General features: G+C 36.3%; 1 protein-coding gene across 1 annotated transcript in view; it reads right to left on the reverse strand.

Annotated features, from left to right (window-relative positions):
• The window catches only part of SPATA16 (spermatogenesis associated 16), a 222,107-nt gene that overhangs the window by 126,349 nt on the left and 70,058 nt on the right, over positions 1–25,700 (reverse strand). Inside the window, exon 3 of the mRNA XM_067737145.1 lies at positions 351–440. Within this exon, the coding sequence (XP_067593246.1) occupies positions 351–440 (90 nt within the window). The remainder of the gene's footprint in view (positions 1–350; positions 441–25,700) is intronic.

Genomic DNA, 25,700 nt, shown 5'->3' on the forward strand with positions numbered 1-25,700 from the left:
AACTCAAGAAAGAGATAGCCACAAAATTGTGTTCTTACAACCAGGATCAGGAATGTACTTGAGAGCAAGAGGTCAAGTTCATTTCTAATCTTCCCTGTAAGTTTTCCCATCATTATCAGTGACCTCATGGCTGCAAAGTTTGAATTTTACTAAGAGCTATGAACACAGAGTGGCTTTAATTAAAGAAAAAGATAGTCAATAATTGTTGGTTTGACGTTTATAAGACAATAATTCTGGTAAAATCATATTCCATGTGAGAACTGGAAAGTTCTATTACGCTATTACCAGAAGCTGAGAATAAAATTAGTTTAACTCGAAATAAGTCTTCACAAAAGTTGTAACAAACATACCGGGCAGCTTCTGAATATCTCTCCAGACATCGAAACACTGTTGCCTGACGAAGATGATTTCGGAAATAGGCTGGGTTTAAAACAATGCTCCTGAAAAGATAAAAGAAATGCAAATGTTATTAAGCTTTTAAAAGTCAATTACCAGAAGTGTATAGGAATGAAATAACATTCATTCAATTTTACATACTATATATGTTAAAAGATAAACTAGTAAATGGATCATTTTTCTTCCTGTAATTGTCAGTTAAGACAAATAAACAAGCATTATTGAAAAATTAAGTTTGCATGATAAAAGCAATTATATTTATAACACAGGCTAACTTTTATAGATATAACAATGGCAACAAATTTGAATCCACTTATATTACATATAAGACATGGTGTTATTTTGTTTGTTATATATTAATAAATCAGGCAAAGATCACAGGTAGACATATTTATGGTATGTCTACCTATAATGAAGGGGAAATTGTTAGCTGCTGAATTTAAGTTAAAAGAAAGGAACTGGAATTTGGATGACATGTTTGCTTGCACTCCACATTGGGTTCTGTGTCTTCCCCCAGCTGGACAATGTAGTGGAATGGAAGGAGCCCTGTACCATTGGCTAAGGAATCTGGTCCTGAACTTGCCACTTTTGGTAAGACCCTTGTTCACTTTGGGTTTCCATTTCCTTGTATTGAAATTACAAGGCTTGACTTTTGGATAAGATTATCTATCCTTGCTTGCTGATTTTTTCATTATCTCAGCGTTCTGCAGTCTCAGTTCCAGCTCAGATGAGATGATGATCACTCCATAGCTGCCCTCTTCCTCCAGAGATAAACTGGCAGCCATTCCTCTTCCTTGCTTCACTGAGAACCCGGCACTGTTCAAGGCATTTGATATAATGAGGTGAACTAGACAGATATAGACCATGATTCATCCCCGAATGAGGAGACAGCCATTTGTTAAATTTTAAGGTGTAGCTTATATCATAATAGAGTGTTGTGTTATTGATGTAAGATACAAATGTTACAGAACCAACACAAGATTATTAAGCAATCTTTTTGTGAGCCTGTTTTTACAAGTTGCTGAGAATCACTTGGAATTAGTTCATTATTGAAGTAAGTCGTTCTTAATCTTTTCTGGGATGGTTCACAGAGCTTTTTGAGAATTGGATGAAAGCTATGGATCTCTGTCCAGAAAAATGCACATAAACATGGTTGCCCAAATTTAGGTAATTCATGTGACCCCTTAAGGCTATTCATGAACTCCAGACTAAAAAAAATCCAGACAAGAATAGTTCCATTCCCAGAAACATTGCTTATAGAAAGAATAAAGTAAAAAAAGAAGCATCTATCTGACGTACATAGAATCATAGAATTATATGACGATGAGATGGATTGACTGAATAATTCAGCTCACTTTAAACACAAGTGAACAGAATCCAGAGAGGCTAAGGGACCTCTCTAAAATCATAAAGTAGTTAGTTGCAACGCTGCTTCAAGTTTATTATTATGTTTCCCATCTCTAGCTACAGCACTTCATATTTTACCTTACTCCTTCTTTATGATTTCTGAATTAGCGGGGCCGGAGTTAGTAAAGTTTCACTGCATTCTATGCTTAGTAGTTTGTACAAATGAATACATTAATCTCCCAAGAACACAGACCATTTGCTTTGTTGATTAAAATATTGGAAATTTAAAGCCTATTACATAAGTTTATTCCACATCCATACTGAACTATTAATATCTACTACTAATACTTTATATTAATTCAGGAAAAAGGACATTTATAAAGCATGTTTGTGTATTTTATCTGTGTAAAAGTAATCTTGTAAAATTAGATCAGAGTGAAAAGAACAGTGCTCTGTCTAGGGGCCTGGGTCTTCCGACTCTGACCAGAACTTTTTCTTCCACATTGTAGCTAATTCTTTCCTTTTACTTTGTAATCTTCATTCATTTATGCATTTTTAGCAAATGTCTGCAAATGTGATGAGACAAAATCCTTACTGAATGACCATTTCTTGTCTTTGACATCTCTTTGCCCATGATGTGGTATTTTGGTTTTGCTATGCTATTCTGCAAAGAATCTCGCTTTGCTCTAAGAGTTTTATAGTGTCCGGTCTTACATTTAGGTCTCAAATCCATTTTGAGTTTATTTTTGTGTATGGTGTTAAGGAGTGTTCTAATTTCATTCTTTTACATGTAGCAGTCCAGTTTTCCCAGCACCACTTATTGAAGAGACTGTCTTTTCTCCAGCCTATATCCTTGCCTGCGTTGTCATAGATTAGTTGACCATAGGTGTATGGATTTACCTCTGGGCTTTCTATCCTGTTCCATTGATCTATATTTCTGTTTTTGTGCCAGTACCATTTTGTCTTGATTACTGTAGCTTTGTAGTATAGTCTGAAGCCAGGGAGTCTGATTCCTCCAGCTCCGTTTTTTTCCCTCAACATTGCTTTGGCTATTGGTCTTTTGTGTCTCCATACAAATTTTAAGATGATTTGTTCTAGTTCTGTAAAATATGACATTGGTAGTTTGATAGGGATTGCATTGAATCTGTAGATTGCTTTGGGTAGTATAATCATTTTCACAATATTGATTCTTCTAATCCCAGAACATGGTATATCTCTCCATCTGTTTGTGTCATCGTTGATTTCTTTCATCAGTGTCTTACAGTGTTCTGAGTACAGGTCTTTTACCTCCTTAGGTAGGTTTATTCCTAGGTATTTTATTCTTTTTGTTGCAATGGTGAATGGGATTGTTTCCTTAATTTCTATTTCTGATCTTTCATTGTTAGTGTACAGGAATGCAAGAGATTTCTGTGCATTAATTTTGTATCCTGCAACTTTACCAAATTCATTGATTAGCTCTAGTAGTTTTCTGATGGCATCTTTAGGATTTTCTATGTATAGTATCATGTCCTCAGCAAACAGTGACAGTTTTACTTCTTTTCCGATTTGTATTCCTTTTATTTCTTTTTATTCTCTGATGACCATGGCTAGGAATTCCAAAACTATGTTGAATAACAGTGGCAAGAGTGGACATCCTTGAATTGTTCCTTATCTTAGAGGAAATGCTTTCAGTTTTTCACCATTGAGAACGATGTTTGCTGTGGGTTTGTCATACATGGCCTTTATTTTGTTGAGGTAGTTTCCCTCTATGCTCACTTTCTGGAGAGTTTTTATCATAAATGGGTGTTGAATTTTGTCAAAAGCTTTTTCTGCATCTATTGAGATGATCATATGTTTTTTCTCCTTCAGTTTGTTAATATGGTGTAGTACATTGATTGATTTGTGTGTATTGAAGAATCCATGCATCCCTGGGATAAATCCCACTTGACCATGGTGTATGATCCTATTAATGTATTGTTGGATTCTGTTTGCTAGTATTTTCTTGAGGATTTTTGCATCTATATTCATCAGTGATATTGGTCTGTACTTTTCATTTTTTGTAGTATGTTTGTCTAGTTTTGTTATCAGGGTGATGGTGGCCTTGTAGAATGAGTTTGGGAGTGTTCCTTCCTTTGTAATTTTTTGGAAGAGTTTGAGAAGGTTGGGTGTTAGCATTTCTCTAAATGTTTGATAGAATTCACCTGTGAAGCCATCTGGACCAGGACTTTTGTTTGTTGGGAGATTTTTAATCACAGTTTCAATTTCATTGCTTGTGATTGGTCTATTCATATTTTCCATTTCTTCCTGGTTCAGTCTTAGAAGGTTATACCTTTCTATGAATTTGTCCATTTCTTCCAGGTTGTCCATTTTATTGGCATAGAATTGCTTGTAGTAGTTTCTTAGGATGCTTTGTATTTCTGTGGTGTCCATTGTAACTTCTCCTTTTTAATTTCTAATTTTACTGGTTTGAGTCCTCTCCCTCTTTTTCTTGATGAGTCTGGCTAAAAGGGTTGATCAATTTTGTTTATCTTCTCAAAGAACCAGGTTTTAGTTGTATTCATCTTTACTGTTTTCTTTGTTTCTATTTCATTTATTTATGCTCTGACCTTTATGATTTCTTTCCTTCTACTAACTTTGGGTTTTGTTTGTTCTTCTTTTTCTAGTTCCTTCAGGTGTAAGGTTAGATTGTTTATTTGAGATTTTTCTTGTTTCTTGAGGTAGGATTGTGTTGCTATAAACTTCCCTCTTAGAACTGCTTTTGCTGCATCCCATGGGTTTTGGATCGTCATGTTTTCACTGTCATTTGTCTCTGGCATTTTTTGATATCCTCTTTGATTCCTTCAGTGATCTCTTGGGTATTTAGTAAGGTATTGTTTAGCCTCCATGTGTATTTGTTTTTTACATTTTTTTCCCCTATAATTGATTTCTAATCTCATAGCGTTATGGTTGGAAAAGATGCTTGATATGGTTTCAATTTTCTTATATTTACCGAGACTTGATTTGAGACCCAAGATCTGATCTATTCTGGAGAGTGTTTTTTGTGCACTTGAGAACAAAGTGTAATCTGTTGTTTTGGGGTAGAATGTCCTATAAATATCAATTAAATCTATCTGGTCTGTTGTGTCATTTAAAGCTATTGTTTCCTGTATGACACTCTGCATTATTAATTTTCTGTCTGTACGATCTGTCCATTGGTGTAAGTGAGGTGTTAAAGTCCCCCACTATTATTATTATTTTTCGCAGTATGTGGGCCTCTCACTGTTGTGGCCTCTCCTGTTGCGGAGCACAGGCTCCGGACGCGCAGGCTCAGTGGCCATGGCTCACGGGCCCAGCCGCTCCGCGGCATGTGGGATCTTCCCGTACTGGGACATGAACCTGTGTCCCTTGCATCGGCAGGCGGACTCTCAACCACTGCGCCACCAGGGAAGCCCCCCCCCCCCCGCCGCCACTATTATTGTGTTACTGTTGATTCCCTCTTTATAGGTGTTAGCATTTGCCTTATGTATTGAGGTGCTCCTATGTTAGGTGCATATATATTTGTAATTGTTATATCTTCTTCTTGGATTGATCCCTTGATAATTATGTAGTGTCCTTCTTTGTCTCTTGTAATTGTCTTTATTTTAAAGTTTTTTTTATCTGATATGAGTATGGCTACTCCAGCTTTCTTTTGAGTTCCATTTGCATGGAATATCTTTTTCCATACCCTCACTTTCAGTCTGTTATGTGTCCCTAGGTCTGAAATCGGTCTCTGGTAGACAGCATATATATCAGTCTTGTTTTTGTATCCATTCAGCGAGCCTGCGTCTTTTTGTTGGAGCATTTAATCCATTTACATTTAAGGTAATTATCAATATCTGTGTTCCTATTACCATTTTCATAATTGTTTTGGTTTTTTTTTTTTTTTTTGGTAAGTCCTTTTCTTCTCTTGTGTTTCCCACTTAGAGAAGTTCCTTTAGCATTTGTTGTAGAGCTGGTTTGTTGGTGCTGAATTCTCTTACCTTTTGCTTGTCTGTAAAGTTTTGATTTCTCCGAAGGCTCTGAATGAGATCCTTGCCAGTAGAGTAATCTTGGTTGTAGGTTCTTCGCTTTCATCACTTTAAATATATCATGCCACTCCCTTCTGGCTTGTAGAGTTTCTGCTGAGAAATCAGCTGTTAACCTTATGGGAGTTCCCTTGTATGTTATTTGTCGTTTTTCCCTTGCTGCTTTCAATATTTTTTCTTTGTCTGTAATTTTTGTCAATTTGATTACTGTGTGTCTCAATGTGTTTCTCCTTGGGTTTATCCCGCCTGGGACTCTCTGGGCTTCCTGGACTTGGGTGGTTATTTCCTTTTCTATGTTAGGGAAGTTTCCGACTGTAATCTCTTGAAATATTTTCTCGGGTCCTTTCTCTCTCTCTTCTCCTTCTGGGACCTCTATAATGGGAATGTTCGTGTGTTTAATGTTGTCCCAGAGGTCTCTTAGACTGTCTTCATTTCTTTTCATTCTTTTTTCTTTATTCTGTTCCATGGCAGTGAATTCCCCCATTCTGTCTTTCAGCACACTTATCTGTTCTTCTGCCTCAGTTATTCTGCTATTGATTCCTGCTAGTGTATTTTTCATTTCATTTATTGTATTGGTCATCTCTGTTAGTTTGTTATTTAATTCTTCTTGGTGTTTGTTCTTTAATTCTTCTTGGTCTTTGTTAAACCTTTCTTGCATCTCCTTGATCTTTGCCTCCATTATGTTTCCAAGGTCCTGGATCATCTTCACTATCATTATTCTGCATTCTTCTGGAAGGTTGCCTAGCTCCATTTCATTTACTTACTTTTCTGGGGTTTTATCTTGTTCCTTCATGTGGTACATAGCTCTCTGCCTTTTCATTTTGTCTTTCTGTGAATGTGGTTTTCATTCCACAGGCTGCAAGATTGTAGTTCTTCTTGCTTCTGCTGTTTAATTCTTGTCAGTTTTCTCTGGAAGGGAAAGAACTGCCTAATGATCTCTTTGTGAAAAAATTGATCTAATATGGCATATTTATTCTTTGATGAACTTTATAATCTTCATTTTTAAAAGTTGCAACCCCCCCCCCCCACATTTAGTGGTTTTCATTGGTGTTAAAGGCATTAAGCAATTTTAGGAAGAACACACATTTTTATACTATTGTCTTCCAATCCAGGAACCTGACATTCTCTTTATTCAAATATTCTTTTATGTCTTCCAGTAATATTTTAACCTTCCTTTACCTTTTTTAAAATAGAGGTTTTATGTAAAATAGATAGCTAGTGGGAAGTAGCCGCATAGCACAGGGAGATCAGCTTGGTGGTTTGTGACCACCTAGAGGGGTGGGATAGGGAGGGTGGGAGGGAGGGAGACGCAAGAGGGAAGAGATATGGGAACATACGTATATGTATAACGGATTCACTTTGTTATAAAGCAGAAACCAACATGCCATTGTAAAGCAGTTATACTCCAATAAAGATCTTAAAAAAGAGAGGTTTTATAAATTTCTTATTAATTCTAAAGTTTAAAAATTATCGATGGGAATTATACTGATAATATTCGTGTGTGTGTGTGAGTGTGCACTCACGCACCTGGGAGCTCACTAGAACTCTAAAGTCTTGACCCCTAAACCGACTGAATCTGCATTTTAACAAGACCCTCAGGCGATTTGATTGCACAGTAAAGTTTGAGAAGCACCATATGTATGTCTGATAAGAATGGGATTTTTTCTATTATACTTCCTAACTTCTTATTGCTAGCATTTAGATATGTATTTTAAAATTACTTAGTTTTGTATCTCTGTTTTTTAATATTGCAGTAATTTAGTTTTATTCACATCATCTGCAAATAATGAAGTTTGGTACTGCTTTTCAATATTTACATTTTTTTTCCTTCTCTTACTGCATAGGCTAAAATTTTTTTAAAAGGAATTTAAATAAGTGAGGTGATCTAGGGATGCTTTAGTACTTCACTGATAATTATGATTATGAATTAATTTGAGAAAAAGTATTATTTTCCAATTATCAGAAATAAATGCTTAATTTTTTTTCAAATATCCTCTGGATCTATCAACATGATTGTGTCCTTTGTCCTTTTCTTTTGTAGGGATGACTTGGATTAATTACTTATTCAAAAAAAGCATTCAATTGATAAACAGAATGTTAAAGTCAAGGATTAAGATAGATACCTTTACTTCACTCAGATTCCTTGGGAGATCTTTCTAGACCTAAGCTTTAATGGTGATTATTACCATTTCAAAATTCAGTTTGTTTTTAAAGGCAATATTGATTTCGTGTTCTTTTTTTACATCTTTACATTTATCCTCTAATTTTTAGAAAATTAACTTCTTATTTTAATGTACTTTTATTTAAGTCAATTTTATTGAGGTATAATCTACATATAGTAGTATTCACCTTTTTAAAGTGTACAGTTTGATGCATTTTGACATGTTTATAACCATCACCACAATAAAGTTATAGACTTTTCCCAACCACATCCAAAAGTGGCAATGGAGGCAGGAGAATTTCATACCTGTTGCCCCAGAGACAGATGTGTTTTGCTTCTACATCTCAATCAGACGCCTGAAATCTGTGAGTGAGAACATTAGTTATCACTACTTCAGGGGCTTAAGGCTTTAGTCTTTTTATGAGATTAGGGATCAGGGAAGCAATTTCTTATTTAGGCCAAGATTCCTAAATTCAGTTTCCTTTACCTTGCTTAGTCATTAGCAAAGTAAAGTAGCAGTGACTTATTCTCCTGAATGACATTCTTCTTAATATATTAGTGAAATGCTGACATATTCTTTTAGAAATAGTTGGTAGACCTAGAGAATGCCAGGGATATGAAACATTTTTACTTCGCCAAAGCATGATATCGTTGTGGATAAGATGGTGATATTTATGCTGGATAATGGCATAATTCAATAGATGATAACTTGTTGAACAACTGATCAGTACTGTTGAAGTATAGTCTAGATTATTATGCAAGTTTAATGGCTTGTCCTTAGCCCTTTTTGTGGATAATATTTCCATTAGTGACTAAGATTAAGAGATTGAAAGGCTGCCTATAAATGTTTTAGATGGCATAAATTTTACCTAACAAAGAATAATATCATTAATAACAGAAGCAAAATTCAAAATAATACGGGCAGGTTAAAAATCTTATGTTATGGATTCTAAAAATCAGTTTTACAAATATAATCATGGCTTGAGTGTGACCATGTGGAAAAAGTCTGAATATTTTAACTAATCACAAGCTAAACATGATAGGACAATATGACAGAGCTACAAAAACTGTACATAAAATATATGTTAAATGAATCAAAGCCATTCTGTTCAAATGATATTTCCACTGAATTCTGCTTTAGCTATATAGACACATCTGTGGGAATCACAACCGTTTTGGGTTGTGTCTAGAGTGTCCAGTGTATCTAGAGAACATAGTGTGTGAAGAATATAGAATGAAATTGATATGTTTAGAGAGTAAAGTAAGATTAGTGGAGACTAAGTAAGTAGTTTCGGATACAAAGGCCCGCCGTGTGAAAATAGCATAATTATTCTATGTAAAAACAGATGAGATCTGGCAAAACCCAGTATTATAGAGATACAGGTAGTTCAATTCAAGAAAAGGAGGGACTTAACAACCAGTGATGCAGTAGGCTTTGAGAAGAGTTTCTTTTACTGGAATCACTGAAGTGACATTTAGAATGCCATCTGTCAGGATGTGTAGAAGAAATTCTTGACTGAGTGGGAGATTAGGCTAAATGACTTTCAAGGATATTCACAAAAAATCTCTTAGAATACATTGTTGATCACTGTGAGGGGTCTGAGTTTCCCCCCACTTTCAGGCTCACAAGTTAACATGACATAGTTTCATGGGTACTTGTAGAAGACCTGAACCTCCAAGGCTAGAGACAAAGGACAGTTTCTTACTCATAGCAACAGCAGTAGCCAATGTATCAGTCTTTTGTTGTACTGGTTCCTTGAGCTGAAATTCCCAGATAGCAATGCAAAGAAATCCAGGTGCAGCCTTCGTATTTCAGTAGGTTGCATTATAGGAGAGGAATCCTGAGCTTACAGAATACAGATGTTTTATAATGGATTGTAAGCATGCCTGTTTATAGGTCTAGAGGGAGACACTATCTTCATCTTTCAAGCCTATAAGCAGACTTGCCTTTTCTTCCAAGGTTGTTTATCACACAGTCATCTTTGAAACGATAGTTCAGAGCAGAGGCCAGTCAATGCCTTGTTTACAACCCAAGGAGAATTGTCTCCCCACACAGATAATTTTTGTTCAGATAGGCAAGCAGTGTTTGTTACATTCATACCATTAACAAATTAAAAAAAGAGTTCATAACAAGGTCCAAAAAATTAAAATATTGTAGAAAAATCTCAGAATACCTAATATTGAAGAATGAGTGATTATTTTATTATTTATTTATGTTCTGTTTTAGGTAGATTTTAAGGCAGCTTATAGAATATTTATGAAGTTAAGTCAAAATAAATGTGCATTTAAAGAATGGATAAGATGGTAAATTTTACATTACATGTCTTTCATCACAATTAAAAATAAAAAAATAACTGAATGAGGAAAGCAAGATTAAATGTAGGGAAGTTAAGCTGACACCTAGATGACGTTAGTACATAAAAGACGTGTCACAAGATTCTAAGAGTTTGGTTGACATGGACTACATGTTTTCTTCTAGGTTTGCTGGTAGCTAATGGAAAGAAGGGCATAGAGTTTGTTTTAAATAAGCCAGTTGCTCAATTCAAATATTTTTTGTAGCACAACAGGAAAGATCACCTTATCCAAAGATGTCCTATAATGTAACAATCTGTGTCCTAAGTAACAGATTTACAGAAAGATCAGCAATTGTTCCATGTGGTTGCTTCTTAGAACTTCTTTCCCCATGGACTGTTGGTATAATACCAAATCTCAATCTAGTAACCAGAATTCCTGGGTGGGTGAAAGGAATAGGAATATAAAGGAAACTTAAGCAATAGTGCTGTCACTACACAAGGATTCAATGAAATCTTAGTGGTTGTATTTTATTTGGTCACTTGCTTCACTACGAAAGATTGATAATTAGAATTAAAAGCCAAAATAAAGTATAACAGTCCTTAACGTATTGAGAAGAATCGAGAAGTCCATGTACTCTCTTTAAATATCTTACATTGACAAGCAAGACAGAACAATGAAATGACCCAATTTAATTTACATGGGATAAATGGAACTATTTTATGAAGTATTAGAGCATAAAATTAGAATTAAAGGCATTGGCTTTTGAAATAAGAAATTTACAGTAGATTGTTGTCAAATAATGCATATAGCTCTGCCAAATTAGTGGCAAAGCATGTTTTTGCAAAAGTGTGAAAGCAAACTTAACTCTTTAGGGAAACAACAACAAGAAATCATTCTCAACTATTTCTAGAGATCCCGGCATGTACATAGCACAGCAGAAGAAAACAAATTTAAAGAAGAAGCCAAATAGGGGAGTAACTTGAATATCATCCCTGATGTTTTATCCCCCAAATTACAATTAATTATATGTGGAAAATATTGAATTATGGAATTACTCAAGTGAGCCACAAATACCTAATTTCTCGACATGACCAAGAGTCAATAGGATAAATATCTTAAAAAATTGCTATATTGTCACAGTTCTGAAAAATACATAGTTAGAAGGGAGATGTTATATTGCATGTCCTCGTTATAAAGCTAATAGTGAATACACATTAAATAATGACTAGGATCAATGTTTAAGTATATTTTACTTTAGAATTTGAGAATGAGATTTCCTTGTTTAGAAAACTAGAGTGAAGATTAAGGGAATCAAATAACAGATTTAATGGGTCATCAATACCAAGAAATAGGAACCTTTAGAAGGAGCTTTTAGGGCTTCCATATTTTTCCATATTCATTTTAGTCTTCCATATTCTTCATCAACATGAATATCATCAGTTAATGTATATCAAATAATCATCAAAAATATGGCACCTTGCTGGATCTTTAGAAGTGTGCAATGATATGCCTTTTTTGACCAACGCAGACCATTTCTTTTTCTCTCTATTTCTTTTCGTTTTTTCACTCTATTATTTACTCTGTATTGGAGACCTCTAGCAATTTCGTGACACATAATGGGCATTCAATGAATGTTTGTGGAATAAAGCAACGTTACTGAGTGACTGAACACAGTCTTCCTCAGGAGCCACCAGAGAACCCAATCTTGTCTAAGATTCGCTGGGAGATCTACATGTGTTTTGACCTGAATATACTCAGGTCTTCTCTCCACTGACTTTTGCACCTATATGCCATTTGAATGTCAGCTTTACACAATTTCATAATCCCTACCTGTGTGCAGATGTGATGAGGAATGAAAGGCAGTTTATGTAATAAAAGGATGTAGAGATATAGATAAGTAGACTCTTTGAAAAAAATTCCCACTACAAAATTAGTTTTCATAATTTGAAAACCTGAAAAAAACCCCACATTTTTGTAGACTGTAATTGTGTCTTCCCATTTTTTTCTCCATCTGTCAGATGCCTAGATACAGTAAACATGAAATGGATTCCCATTTATTTTTCACCTACATTGTAAGCCAAAGACTGTCCAGTAAAAGCTGTTAGTAAGTCACTTGGTCAGGTCTCGCAACAAAACAGTCTTTAAGTAATACAGTATATCAGCCTATCTTTTGACATTTTCAGTTTTTGTTCTTGACGTTTTCTCTTAAAAAAGAATACAGTGTTGGCCCTATTATCTTTTCTGTAGGGTTCGTGAGCCAAATACCAGCTATCAACTCTCTTGTAGAAAAGCTATCAAGTTTCAGAAACCAAAGTTGTAGATGTAAAGCCCTGTTCATCTGTCTGTGTAATATTGAGTTGGAGTAGTGGTGGCGGTGGCTCAAGAACAGCATGACAAATAGCACATGTTTTTTTCTATTCTCTGTGTTACTTGGGTGGGCTGCATTTTAGAATGATTGCTTTGAAAAGTACAATTACTAAATTCCCCTCTGTTCTAACCTACCAGAAATTACTTATGATTCATTCAGCAACAATTATTGAGAGTAAACCATGTGCCAGACACTGTACAGGTTCTAAAGAAAAGAACCAGAAGGGTAAATACGTACTTAAACTAATATTTTGAGTAGCCCCATTGTATGGAAATAAATGTCTGCCTGCATTCTATTATTTTTCATGCTGTCTTCAACCAGCAATTATGCAAGAATCTTTAAAATGAACTGAAATAAAGTATAGTGAATTCTATTATATCGTTTTACTGGATAATGAAATGGGATGCTTATTTCTTTTAAAATATGAGAATTAGAGGGATTTTTGATAGCACAGTCAGAACTATTCATATATTAAGTTTTAAAATTGTTCATATTGACATCATGATATTTTGATCTGGAGACTAATAAATGTCTTCCAGGAACAGTACTTTACCTACGATAAAGCCCCCTTTTGCTCCTATACCAAAGGATAAATATTAATGTGACTCATGCTTGATGAAACATTTGGACTTCTGACAATTGCCTGTGATCTTCCTTTGTTGAATTAACAAAATTGGTGGAAATGTACCACAACGAGCATTGCATTTATATATAGGGTGACCGTTCTAGCCAAACCCTTAGTTTATATACTGTATTATAGTTTACAGATTGAAAGCCAAATTTGAATTGGATATGGACTTTGATTATGGGAAAGGCTCTCGATTTTGGATACAATGTTTATTTATAGACCAAATAAGGGGAGTCACCACTCAAAGTGACTCCAGTTAGGGAAGTCTACTAATTACTAATACTGTAAATGAGAATGTTAATGGCTTCTCTTTGAAATTCAAAGGGGTTTTCTAATATGTTTATTAACTCTTTTGTTGACAAAGGTGACTAAATCTCCTGTCTTGATATCCAGTTCTCTTTGGCTGGAAGTACTGTGTCTCAACCTGTTGTGACCTGTGCCAAAAAAGGTGTCATCTCACATTACTCTGGAAAGAATACATTTTCCAGATATCTTTAAAAGTGCTGCCATTTCTGTGAATATAATACAACAGCATATATTTGTTTGTTTGTTTGTTTAAAAAGCTATGTTAGGTTCTAAGCAACTAGCCTCCAAAAGAAGTCTTAATCCAGTTGTAAAAATTACAGAAATACACACATAACCAACAGTAAATAAAGTGAAACTTGAAACAGTTGTGGGCACATGAAAGCAATGGAAAAAACCAAAAGGTTTGTGTAGAGGATCTAAAATGACCGGAAACTGCAAACTTTGGAAAGACGTCTGGACGAAGTGAGTCTTGAGCTGCACTTTGAAGTGATTACATTTAGGGAAGAGAGGTAGAAAATCCAAATTGGAAGAGTGGCCCCCAAATATCTTGGTGATAGAGTATGGTAAACTGTAATAAAAAGTGCCATGTAAATTTGCTTAGCTAAAGTAATAAATTCACTATAGGGGAAGGCAGAATCCTATTAAGGATTTGTTCATTCGTTAAAAGATTTTTATTTTATGGAAGAAATTATTAAGACTTTAGGGATTACATAGCAAGCACATGATAGAAACATTTTTTTAAACATCTTTATTGGTGTATAATTGCTTTACAATGTTTTGTTAGTTTCTGCTGTATAACAAAGTGAATCAGCTGTACATATACCTATATCCCCATATCTTCTCCCTCTTGCGTCTCCCCTCCCACTGTGATTATCCCACCTCTCTAGGTGGTCGCAAAGCACCGAGCTGATCTCCCCGTGCTATGTGGCTGCTTCCAACTAGCGATCTATCTTACATTTGGTAGTGTATGTATTTCCATGCCACTCTCTCACTTCGTCCCACTTTACCCTTCCCCCTCTCCGTGTCCTCAAGTCCATTCTCCACGTCTGTGTCTTTATTCCTGTCCTGCCCCTAGGTACATCAGAACCATTTTTTTTTGATTTCATATATATATGTGTTAGCATACGGTATTTGTTTTTCTCTTTCTGACTTGCTTCACTCTGTATGACAGACTCTAGGTCCATCCAACTCACTACAAGTAACTCAATTTTGTTTCTTTATATGGCTGAGTAATATTCCATTGTATATATGTGCCACATCTTCTTTATACATTCATCTGTCGATGGACACTTAGGTTGCTTCCATGTCCTGACTATTGTAACTAGTACTGCAGTGAACATTGTGGTACATGACTCTTTTTGAATTATGGTTTTCTCAGGGTATGTGCCCAGTAGTGGGATTGCTGGGTCACGTGATAGTTCAATTTTTAGTTTTTTAAGGAACCTCCATACTATTCTCCATAGAGGCTGTATCAATTTACATTCCCACCAACAGTGCAAGAGGGTCCCCTTTTCTCCACACCCTCTCCAGCATTTATTGTTTGTAGATTTTTTGATGATGGCCATTCTGACTGGTGTGAAGTAATACCTCATTTAGAAACACTTTTTAAGAAGACAGTCATTGCAACTATTCTGAAGAAAGATGAGAGATACAAAGGCTGGGAGGATCCTAAGTATGTATGCTATAAACTGGTATAGTGGTTCTCAAAGTGCGGTCTTCAGATTGCCAAGGGGGGTGTTACAATATTATTATTATTTTTATAATAATGTTAAGATATCGTTTTCCTTTTTCACTGTGTTGATATTCGCACTGATGTTGCAAAAGCCATGGTGGGTAAAACTGCTGGCTCTTTTGCAGGAATCAAATCAGTGATAGCAAATGGTTGTAGAAAAATTGAGTGTATTCTTCACCATTGTATGCACTTGCCACCCCCAAAATTACATATCTCAACCCTTGAGTATGTGTCTTTTTAATATTTGGTGTGATGAGAAGGGACATATGCAGAAAACCCTTCTGTCCAGCATAACAAGCTATGATGGCTGCCTTGAGGAAAAGCACTTGTACACTCATGCCATTGTTTGCATCTGTGAGCTGACCTAGATGCTGTTTCCATGGAACATCATGTTTTACTTGGAAGAACAACTAGCAAACTATGATGATCAGACTTGGAATTTGGCATACATTTCTTGAAAATGAAATGAGTGTGCCTGTCACTTAAAGGAACACAACTGACAGTATTTATTGCCAGTGCTAAAAGTTTGAGCTTTCAAGCAAAAATTAGAATTTTGGAAAACTTATATCTGTCACTGTGAGCTTGACAGCCACCCAATGCTTAAAGACTTTTCTGATGATACTGGTGATATTAACATGTGGGATTTTTGAAATTTACTATTGCATAATAGAAACCTGCAAGTGATGCATTATTTCCCACATAACCAATGTATAATGTTACTAACTCATGCATGGGTAAACAACCCATTCAAAGTGTAAGGAAGACCAATGGCTTTTAATGAAGCAGAGTACAAGTTGATCGATATGGTTTCAGAATCCACATTGCAATTAATTTTTAAGAAACTACTGCTTGTCAAGTCTTGGTATAGTGTCAAAGAAGAATATTCAGGATTATCTGAAAAGTCTATTAACATTCTCTTTCCTTTTCTAACAATACATCTTGTGTCAGACTGGATTTCTTCATATAGTTCAAACATACTGCAACAGATTGAATGCAGAATCAGATATGAGAACCCAGTTTTCTTTTATGATGCCATATATTAAAGAGATTTGCAAAAATGTAGAACAACGCTACTCCTGTGAGCATTTAAAAATATACTTATTTTTAATAAAGTATGCATTTTATGTTAGCGTATAATGGGTTTATTGTTATTAAATTAGTAACTATATATTTAAGTTTATAATTAAAATTTTATTTTTTAATATGATAAACCTTTCTAAATATAACCTACATAAAGCAAAAAAATCTCTGGGATCCTCAGTAGTGTGTAAAAATATAATGGGGTCAGAAGGCCAGTTTGAGGACCACTGTACAAGTAAACTTCGCATGAAGGCTTTAACTACAAGAAAGAAGATGAAGAGGCACATGGGACGTACTTGTTTAATAATTTGCATTATATCACACTATCCTTTTGCTCTCAGTCTTAAAACCAAATACCTTTCCCCCTTCTTTTTGGGGGTCTGTATATGTGATTTATCAATGTTATTCTCATTATTTTCTTTCAGCAAAAACCAAAAACTGCTTTCTCAGAACCTGTATATATTGAACAGGTTCTATAAGGAAAGTTTATGGGAAATAAAAGTCTAAAAAATCAGAAAGAATGAGGTTAAATACATAGTAAAGTTATATTATTAGATTTCTTTCTTCTCCTAATCTCTTATTGTGAAACACTTAAAAAAAACCAAATACTGCTGTGAAATTAACTGTCTTCTGTGGGAAAATCATCTTTCCTATTAAAAGCTTAATAATTGTTAATATCATAAGACCATGTATATCTAATTACCAAATTATTTTGCCCCAGGTGACCTAGGAAAGACACATGGTCTGCATTTCCTCCAGTGAATAAGATTCTTAAGAAATATATATGTCACTGCTCTGACCTGTGAGCAGAGCATAGGCAATGCCACTAAGGAATCATCTCTTCTTTAACGGTTGTAACTTAACATATGTCTGCTCTTCAGACTTCTATGAAAAATCAGGAAAGGTCACAGGATGAACATGAGGAATTCTTGCTATAGCAACAAAAGGGGAAATGAGAAAGGGTTTGGGTAAATACAGCAGTAACAGTACAATCTCAGAATCTGCAAAATGCTTGTTGAGGCTAGTACTCTGTTGTCAGTGATATAAAATATTAATGGAATATCCATGAAAATTCCATATCCATGAAATACACATTCGTCAGTTGTGAAAAAGTAAGATGGATAGGAGAGTTGTACTTTTATTTGTAAGGTAGTCAGCTCTTTTAAGGTAAACTGTGAGAGTGAGAGCAAGTCAGGCTCACCCAACACGAGATTTCTATCTGGAATCCAAAGAAGTAAAGAGAAAATTTTAAATATCAAACACAGGCTGGCAAGAGCTGTGAAATGAATAGGGGTAGGCATCTAGGCTATGTTTTTCACCTTCTCCAAACTGACCTGTTCCAGGTTTCTCTCTTGCTACTTGTAGCCCTATATGTAATGGCCTATGTTGTGACTTCCCCAAGGATCCCCAGAAAAACCTGTAGGACTGAGAATGTGAGAAAACATTGAAGGAAGTTGCTTTGAGAATAAGACCGAAATGTCAATTTTACATTTTAGTCTATGGGAAGCAGAATCAGTAGGAATAAACTTTAATCCCTTAAAATGTGTTGGTTGAATTTGGAAATGTGGATAGTCCTCCATTTTCCCTCAAAGTTAATTATTTCTAACATTTTTTGGACATCTAATATTCACCAGGAGCTTGTATTTCCCTAGACTTCCTCACTTTTAGGTCTTAAACTAGTCCATTTTTTAACGACGTGTGTGGAAATCTTTTTGCACGTAAAGGCAACAAATTAGGAGGCTAAAAACAACCACGTGAGGACTATCAAAATAGTTTTCACTTTGTTGATAAACACTGTTAACTAGAGCAAATGTGCTCATGAAAAGAAGTTTGTGAATTCTAGAATCTTGTAAAATTTTAGGTTAGTCACATGATGTGTTTGAAAATAAAACACGATGGTGACTTTAAGGTTAAGACTTGCACAAACGGGAGGAGCTTCAAGATGGTGGAAGAGTAAGACGGGGAGATCACCTTCCTCCCCACAAATACATCAGAAATACATCTACTCGTGGAACAACTCCTACAGAACACTTACTGAACGCTGGCAGAAGACCTCAGACCTCCCAAAAGGCAAGAAACTCCCCACGTACCTGGATGGGGCAAAAGAAAAAGAAAAAACAGAGACAAAAGAAAAAGGACGGGACCCGCATCAGTGGGAGGTAGCTGTGAAGGAGGAAAGGTTTCCACACACTAGGAAACCCCTTCGCGGGCGGAGACTGCGGGTGGCAGAGGGGGAAAGCTTCGGAGCCGCGGAGGAGAGCGCAGCAACAGGGGTGCGGGGGGCAAAGCGGAGAGATTCCCGCACAGAGGATCGGTGCCGACCGGCACTCACCAGCCGGAGAGGCTTGTCTGCTCACCCGCCGGGACGGGCGGGGGCTGGGAGTTGAGGCTCGGGCTTCGGTCGGATTCCAGGGAGAGGACTGGGGTTGGCTGCGTGAACAGCCTGAAGGGGGCTAGTGCGCCACGGCTAGCCAGGAGGGAATCCGGGAAAAGGTCTGAACTGCCGAAGAGGCAAGAGACTTTTTCTTGCCTCTTTGTATCCTGGTGCGCGAGGAGAGGGGATTAAGAGCAAGCTTAAAGGAGCTCCAGAGACCGGCGCGAGCCGTGGCTAAAAGCACGGACCACAGAGATAGTCATGTGAAATACCTAAATAGACCAAGAATCACCCCAAATTGAGGAGGTGGACTTTGGGAGCAAAGATATATATGTATATATTTCCCCCTTTTTCTCTTCCTGTGAATGTATATGAGTATGCTTCTGTGTGTGATTTTGTCTGTATAGCTTTGCTTTTACCATTGGTCCTAGGGTTCTGTCTGTCCGTTTGTTTTTTAGTATAGTTTTCAGTGCTTGTTATCATTCATGGATTTGTTCTTTGCTTTGGTTCTCTTCTTTCTTTTTTTTTTAATTACTTAAAAATTTTTCCTTAATTATTTTTTTTATTTTAATAACGTTTATTTTATTTTATCTCTCACTTCGTTCCTTTGTTCCTTCGTTCCTTCGTTCCTTCCTTCCTCCTTTTTCTTCTGAGCCGTGTGGATGACAGCCTCTTGGTGCTCCAGCCAGGCGTCAGGGCTGTGCCTCTGATGTGAGAGAGCGAAGTTCAGGACGTTGGTCCACCAGGGACCTCCCAGTTCCATGTAATATCAAATGGCGAAAATCTCCCAGAGATCTCCATCTCAACACCAGCACCCAGCTTCACTCAACAACCAGCAAGCTACAGTGCTGGACACCCTATGCCAAACAACTAGCAAGACAGAAACACAACCCCACCCATTAGCAGAGAGGCTGCCTAAAATCATAATAAGGTCACAGACACCCCCAAAAACACCATCAGACGTGGACCTGCCCACCAGAAAGACAAGATCCAGCCTCAGCCACCAGAACACAGGCACCAGTTCCCTCCACCAGGGAGCCTACACAACCCACTTGAACCAACCTTAGCCACTGGGGGCACACACCAAAAACAACGGGAACTATGAACCTGCAGCCTGTGAAAAGGAGACCCCCAAACACAGTAAGTTAAGCAAAATGAGAAGTCAAAGAAACATACAGCAGATGAAGGAGCAAGGTAAAAACCCACCAGACCTAACAAATGAAGAGGAAGTAGGCAGTCTACCTGAAAAAGATTTCAGAATAATGATAGTAAAGATGATCCAAAATCTTGGGAATAGAATGGAGAAAATACAAGAAACGTTTAACAAGGATGTAGAAGAACAAAAGAGTGAACAAACAATCATGAACAACACAATAAATGAAATTAAACATTTTCTTGAAGGGATCAATAGCAGAATAACTGAGGCAGAAGAACGGATAAGTGACCTGGAAGATAAAATAGTGGAAATAAATACTGCAGAGAAGAATAAAGAAAAAAGAATGGAAAGAATTGAGGAGATTCTCAGAGACCTCTGGGACAATATTAAATGCATGAACATTCGAATTATAGGGGTCCCAGAAGAAGAAGAGGAAAAAGAAAGGGACTGAGAAAATATTTGAAGAGATTGTAGTTGAAAACTTCCCTAATATGGGTAAGGAAATAGTTAATCAAGTCCAGGAAGCACAGAGAGTCCCATACAGGATAAATCCAAGGAGAAACACACCAAGACACAGATTAATCAAACTATCAAAAATTAAATACAAAGAACAAATATGAAAAGCAGAAAGGGAAGAACAACAAATAACACATAAGGGAATCCCCATAAGGTTAACAGCTGAACTTTCAGCAGAAACTCTGCAAGCCAGAAGGGAGTGGCAGGACATATTTAAGGTGATGAAGGAGAAAAACCGACAACCAAGATTACTCTACCCAGCAAGGACCTCATTCAGATTTGACGGAGAAATTAAAACCTTTACAGACAAGCAAAAGCTAAGAGAATTGAGCACCACCAAACTAACGCTACAACAAATGCTAAAAGAACTTCTCTAGGCAGGAAATACAAGAGAAGGAAAAGACGTACAATAATAAACCCAAAACAATTAAGAAATGGTAATAGGAACATACATATCAATAATTACCTTAAATGTAAATGGATTAAATGCTCCAACCAAAAACATAGACTGGCTGGATGGATACAAAAACAAGACCCGTATATATGCTGTCTACAGGAGACCCACTTCAGACCTAGGGACACATACAGACTGAAAGTGAGGGGATGGAAAAAGATATTCCATGCAAATGGAAATCAAAAGAAAGCTGGAATAGCAATTCTCATATCAGACAAAATAGACTTTAAAACAAAACTATTACAAGAGACAAAGAAGGGCACTACATAATGATCAAGGGATCAGTCCAAGAGAAGATATAACATTTGTAAATATTTATGCACCCAACATAGGAGCACCTCAACATATAAGGCAAATGCTAACAGCCATAAAAGGGGAAATTGACAGTAACACAATCATAGTAGGGAACTTTAACACCACACTTTCACCAATGGACAGACCATCCAAAATGAAAATAAATAAGGAAACACAAACTTTAAATGATACATTAAACAAGATGGACTTAATATTTACAGGGCATTCCATCCAAAAACAACAAAATACACTTTCTTCTCAAGTGCTCACGGAACATTCTCCAGGATAGATCATATCTCGGGTCACAAGTGAAGCCTTGGTAAATTTAAGAAAATTGAAATCGTATCAAGTATCTTTTCTGACCACAACGCTATAAGACTAGATGTCAATTACAGGAAAAATTCTGTAAAAAATACAAACACATGGAAGCTAAACAATACACTACTTAATAACCAAGAGATCACTGAAGAAATCAAAGAGGAATCAAAAAATACCTAGAAACAAATGACAATGAAAACATGACGACCCAAAACCTATGGGATGCAGCAAAAGCAGTTCTAAGAGGGAGGTTTATAGCAATACAATCCTACCTTAAAAAACAAGAAGCATGTCAAATAAACAACCTGACCTTACGCCTAAAACAGTTAGAGAAAGAAGAACAAGTAAACCCCAAATTTAGCAGAAGGAAAGAAATCATAAAAATCAGATCAAAAATAAATGAAAAAGAAACGAAGGAAACAATAGCAAAGATCAATAAAACTAAAAGCTGGTTCTGTGAGAAGATAACCAAAATTGATAAATCATTAGCCAGACTTATCAGGAAAAAAAAGGGAGAGGACTCAAATAGATAGAATTAGAAATGAAAAAGGAGAAGTAACAACTGACACTGCAGAAATACAAAGGATCATGAGAGATTACTACAAGCAACTCTATGCCAATCAAATGGACAACTTAGAAGAAATGGACAAATTCTTAGAAATGCACAACCTTCCAAGACGGAACCAGGAAGAAATAGAAAATATGAACAGACCAGTCATAAACATTGAAATTGAAACTGTGATTAAAAATCTTCCAACGGACAAAAGCCCAGGACCAGATGGCTTCACAGGCGAATTCTATCAAACATTTAGAGAAGAGCTAACAACTCTCCTTTGCAAACTCTTCCAAAATATAGCAGAGGGAGGAGCACTCCCAAACTCATTCTACAAGGCCACCATCACAATGATACCAATACCAGACAAAGATGTCACAGAGAAAGAAAACTACAGACCAATATCACTGATGAACATAGATGCAAAAATCCTCAACAAAATACTAGCAAACAGATTCCAACAGCACATTAACTGGATCATACACCATGATCAAGTGGGGTTTATTCCAGGAATGCAAGGATTCTTCAATACACGCAAATCAATCAACGTGATACACCATATTAACAAATTGAAGGAGAAAAACCATATGATCATCTCAATAGATGCAGAGAAAGCTTTGGACAAAATTCAACACCATTTATGATAAAAACCCTGCAGAAAGTAGGCATAGAGGGAACTTTCCTCAACATAATAAAGGCCATATATGACAAACCCACAGCCAACATCGTCCTCAGTGGTGAAACACTGAAACCATTTCTACTAAGATCAAGAACAAAACAAGGTTGCCCCCTCTCACCACTATTTCTCAACGTAGTCTTGGAAGTTTTAGCTGCAGCAATCAGAAGAAAAAGAAATAAAAGGAATCCAAATCAGAAAAGAAGAAGTAAAGCTGTCACTGTTTGCAGATGACATGATACTATACATAGAGAATCCTAAAGATGCTACCAGAAAACTACTAGAGCTAATCAATGAATTTGGTAGAGTAGCAGGATACAAAATTAATTCACAGAAATCTCTTGCATTCCTATGCACTAATGATAAAAAATCAGAAAGAGAAATTAAGGAAACACTCCCATTTACCATTGCAACAAAAAGAATAGAATACCTAGGAATAAACCTACCTAAGGAGACAAAAGACCTGTATGCGGAAAATTATAAGACACTGATGAAAGAAATTAAAGGTGATACAAATAGATGGAGAGATATACCATGTTCTTGCATTGGAAGAATCAACATTGTGAAAATGACTCTACTACCCAAAGCAGTCTACAGATTCAATGCAATCCCTATCAAACTACCACTGTCATTTTTCACAGAAGTAGAACAGAACATTTCACAATTTGTATGGAAACACAAAAGACCCCGAATAGCCAAAGCAATCTTGAGCAAGAAAAACGGAGCTGGAGGGATCAGGCTCCCTGACTTCAGACTATACTACAAAGCTACAGTAATCAAGACAGTATGGTACTGGCACAAAAATAGAAATATCGATCAATGGAACAGGATAGAAAGCCAAGAGATAAACCCACGCACATATGGTCACTTTATCTTTGGTAAAGGAGGCAAGAATATACAGTGGAGGAAAGACAGCCTCTTCAGTAAGTGGTGCTGAAAACTGGACAGCTACATGTAAAAGAGTGAAATTAGAACACTCCCCAACACCATACACAAAAATAAACTCAAGATGGATGAAAGAGCTAAATGTAAGGCCAGACACTATCAATCTCTTAGAGGAAAACATAGGCAGAACACTCTATGACATAAATCACAGCAAGATCCTTTTTGACCCACCTACTAGAGAAATGGAAATAAAAACAAAAATAAACTAGTGGGACCTAATGAAACTTCAAAGGTTTTGCACAGCAAAGGAAACCATAAACAAGATGAAAAGACAACCCTCAGAATGGAGAAAATATTTGCTTATGTAGCAACTGACAAAGGATCAATCTCCAAAATTTACAAGCAGCTCATGCAGCTCAATATGAAAAAAAGAAGCAACCCAATCCAAAAACGGGCAGAAGATGTAAATAGACATTTCTCCGAAGAAGATATACAGATTGACAACAAACACATGAAAAAATGCTCAACATCGTTAACCATTAGAGAAATTCAAATCAAAACTACAATGCGATATCATCTCACACTGGTCAGAATGGCCATCTTCAAAAAATCGACAAACAATAAATGCTGGAGAGGGTGTGGAGAAAAGGGAACTCTCATACACTGTTGGTGGGAATGTAAATGGATACAGCCACTATGGAGAACAGTATGGAGGTTCCTTAAAAAACTAAAAATAGAACTACCGTATGACCCAGTAATCCCACTACTGGGCATATGCCCTGAGAAAACCATTATTCAGAAAGAGTCCTGTACCACAATGTTCATTGCAGCTCTATTTACAATAGCCAGGACATGGAAGCAACTTAGGTGTCCATCGACAGATGAATGGATAAAGAAGGTGTGGCACATATATACAATGGAATATTACTCAGCCATAAAAAGAAATGAGATTGAGTTATTTGTAGTGAGGTGGATGGACCTAGAGTCTGACATGCAGAGTGAAGTAAGTCAGAAAGAGGAAAACAAATACGGTATGCTAACACATTATATGGAATGTAAAAAAAAAAAAAAGGTCATGAAGAACCTAGGGACAAGACGAGAATAAAGACGCAGACCTACTAGAGAATGGACTTGAGGACACGGGGAGGGGAAAGCGTAAGCTTGAAAAAAGTGCTTTTTGACCAGCTAGAAGGGTCGGATAGGGAGGGTGGGAGGGAGGCAGATGCAAGAGGGAAGAGATATGGGGATATATGTATATGTATAACTGATCCACTTTGTTATAAACAGAATCTATCACACCATTGTAAAGCAATTATACTCCAATAAAAATGTTAAAAACGTTAAAATAAAAAAATTAAGTTACTTTTTCGACTATAGGACTTTTCACAGGCTTAATGTGCTAGTGTGCTTGATAAACCTGTAAGAAAGGATTAGGGTTTCCTGTTTCATGAACTTCTAGACTGGAGTCCTTTTCTTTTTCGTGGAACATCTTGCAGGACAGATGGAATACTTTTAGAAACTCTGATTTAGTAAATAAAAGAAAAAAAAAGATTTGCACAAACATTTTCCATTTTCAAAACACTTTCTTTTTTAAATTAATTTTTATTGGAGTATAGTTGCTTTACAATGTTTTGTTAATTTCTGCTGTACAGCAAAGTGAATCAGCTATACATATACATATATCACCTCTTTTTTTGGATTTCCTTCCAATTTAGGTTACCACAGAGCATTGGGTAGAGTTCCCTGTGCTATACAGTATGTTATCATTAGGTATCTATTTTATACATAGTATTGATAGTGTATATATGTCAATCCCAATCTCCCAATTCATCCCACCCTGTGCTCCCCCCCAGCCCCGCAAAACACTTTCATATCTATAATATCCTTTCACCCCCTTTACAAGTGTATAGGAAGGTATTGTTATTATCCCTTGTTCAGAGATACAGAAACTGAGTCAAAGGTAAGTTAAATGACTTGTGAAAGTCAAGGTTACTCAATGATGTGCAGAGATTCAACTCCAGGACTTTGGTTTCTGAAGCTTGTTTCACTGCATTACAAGCAAACTTGCAGCTCCTCTATTCTTCTTTACTTGTAGTTACAGAATTAGCCGTTTAAAATCTAGAACATTTTAAAAAATTA

Source organism: Pseudorca crassidens, chromosome 5 (assembly GCF_039906515.1).
Source record: "Pseudorca crassidens isolate mPseCra1 chromosome 5, mPseCra1.hap1, whole genome shotgun sequence".
In the NCBI taxonomy this organism is placed as follows: domain Eukaryota; kingdom Metazoa; phylum Chordata; class Mammalia; order Artiodactyla; family Delphinidae; genus Pseudorca; species Pseudorca crassidens.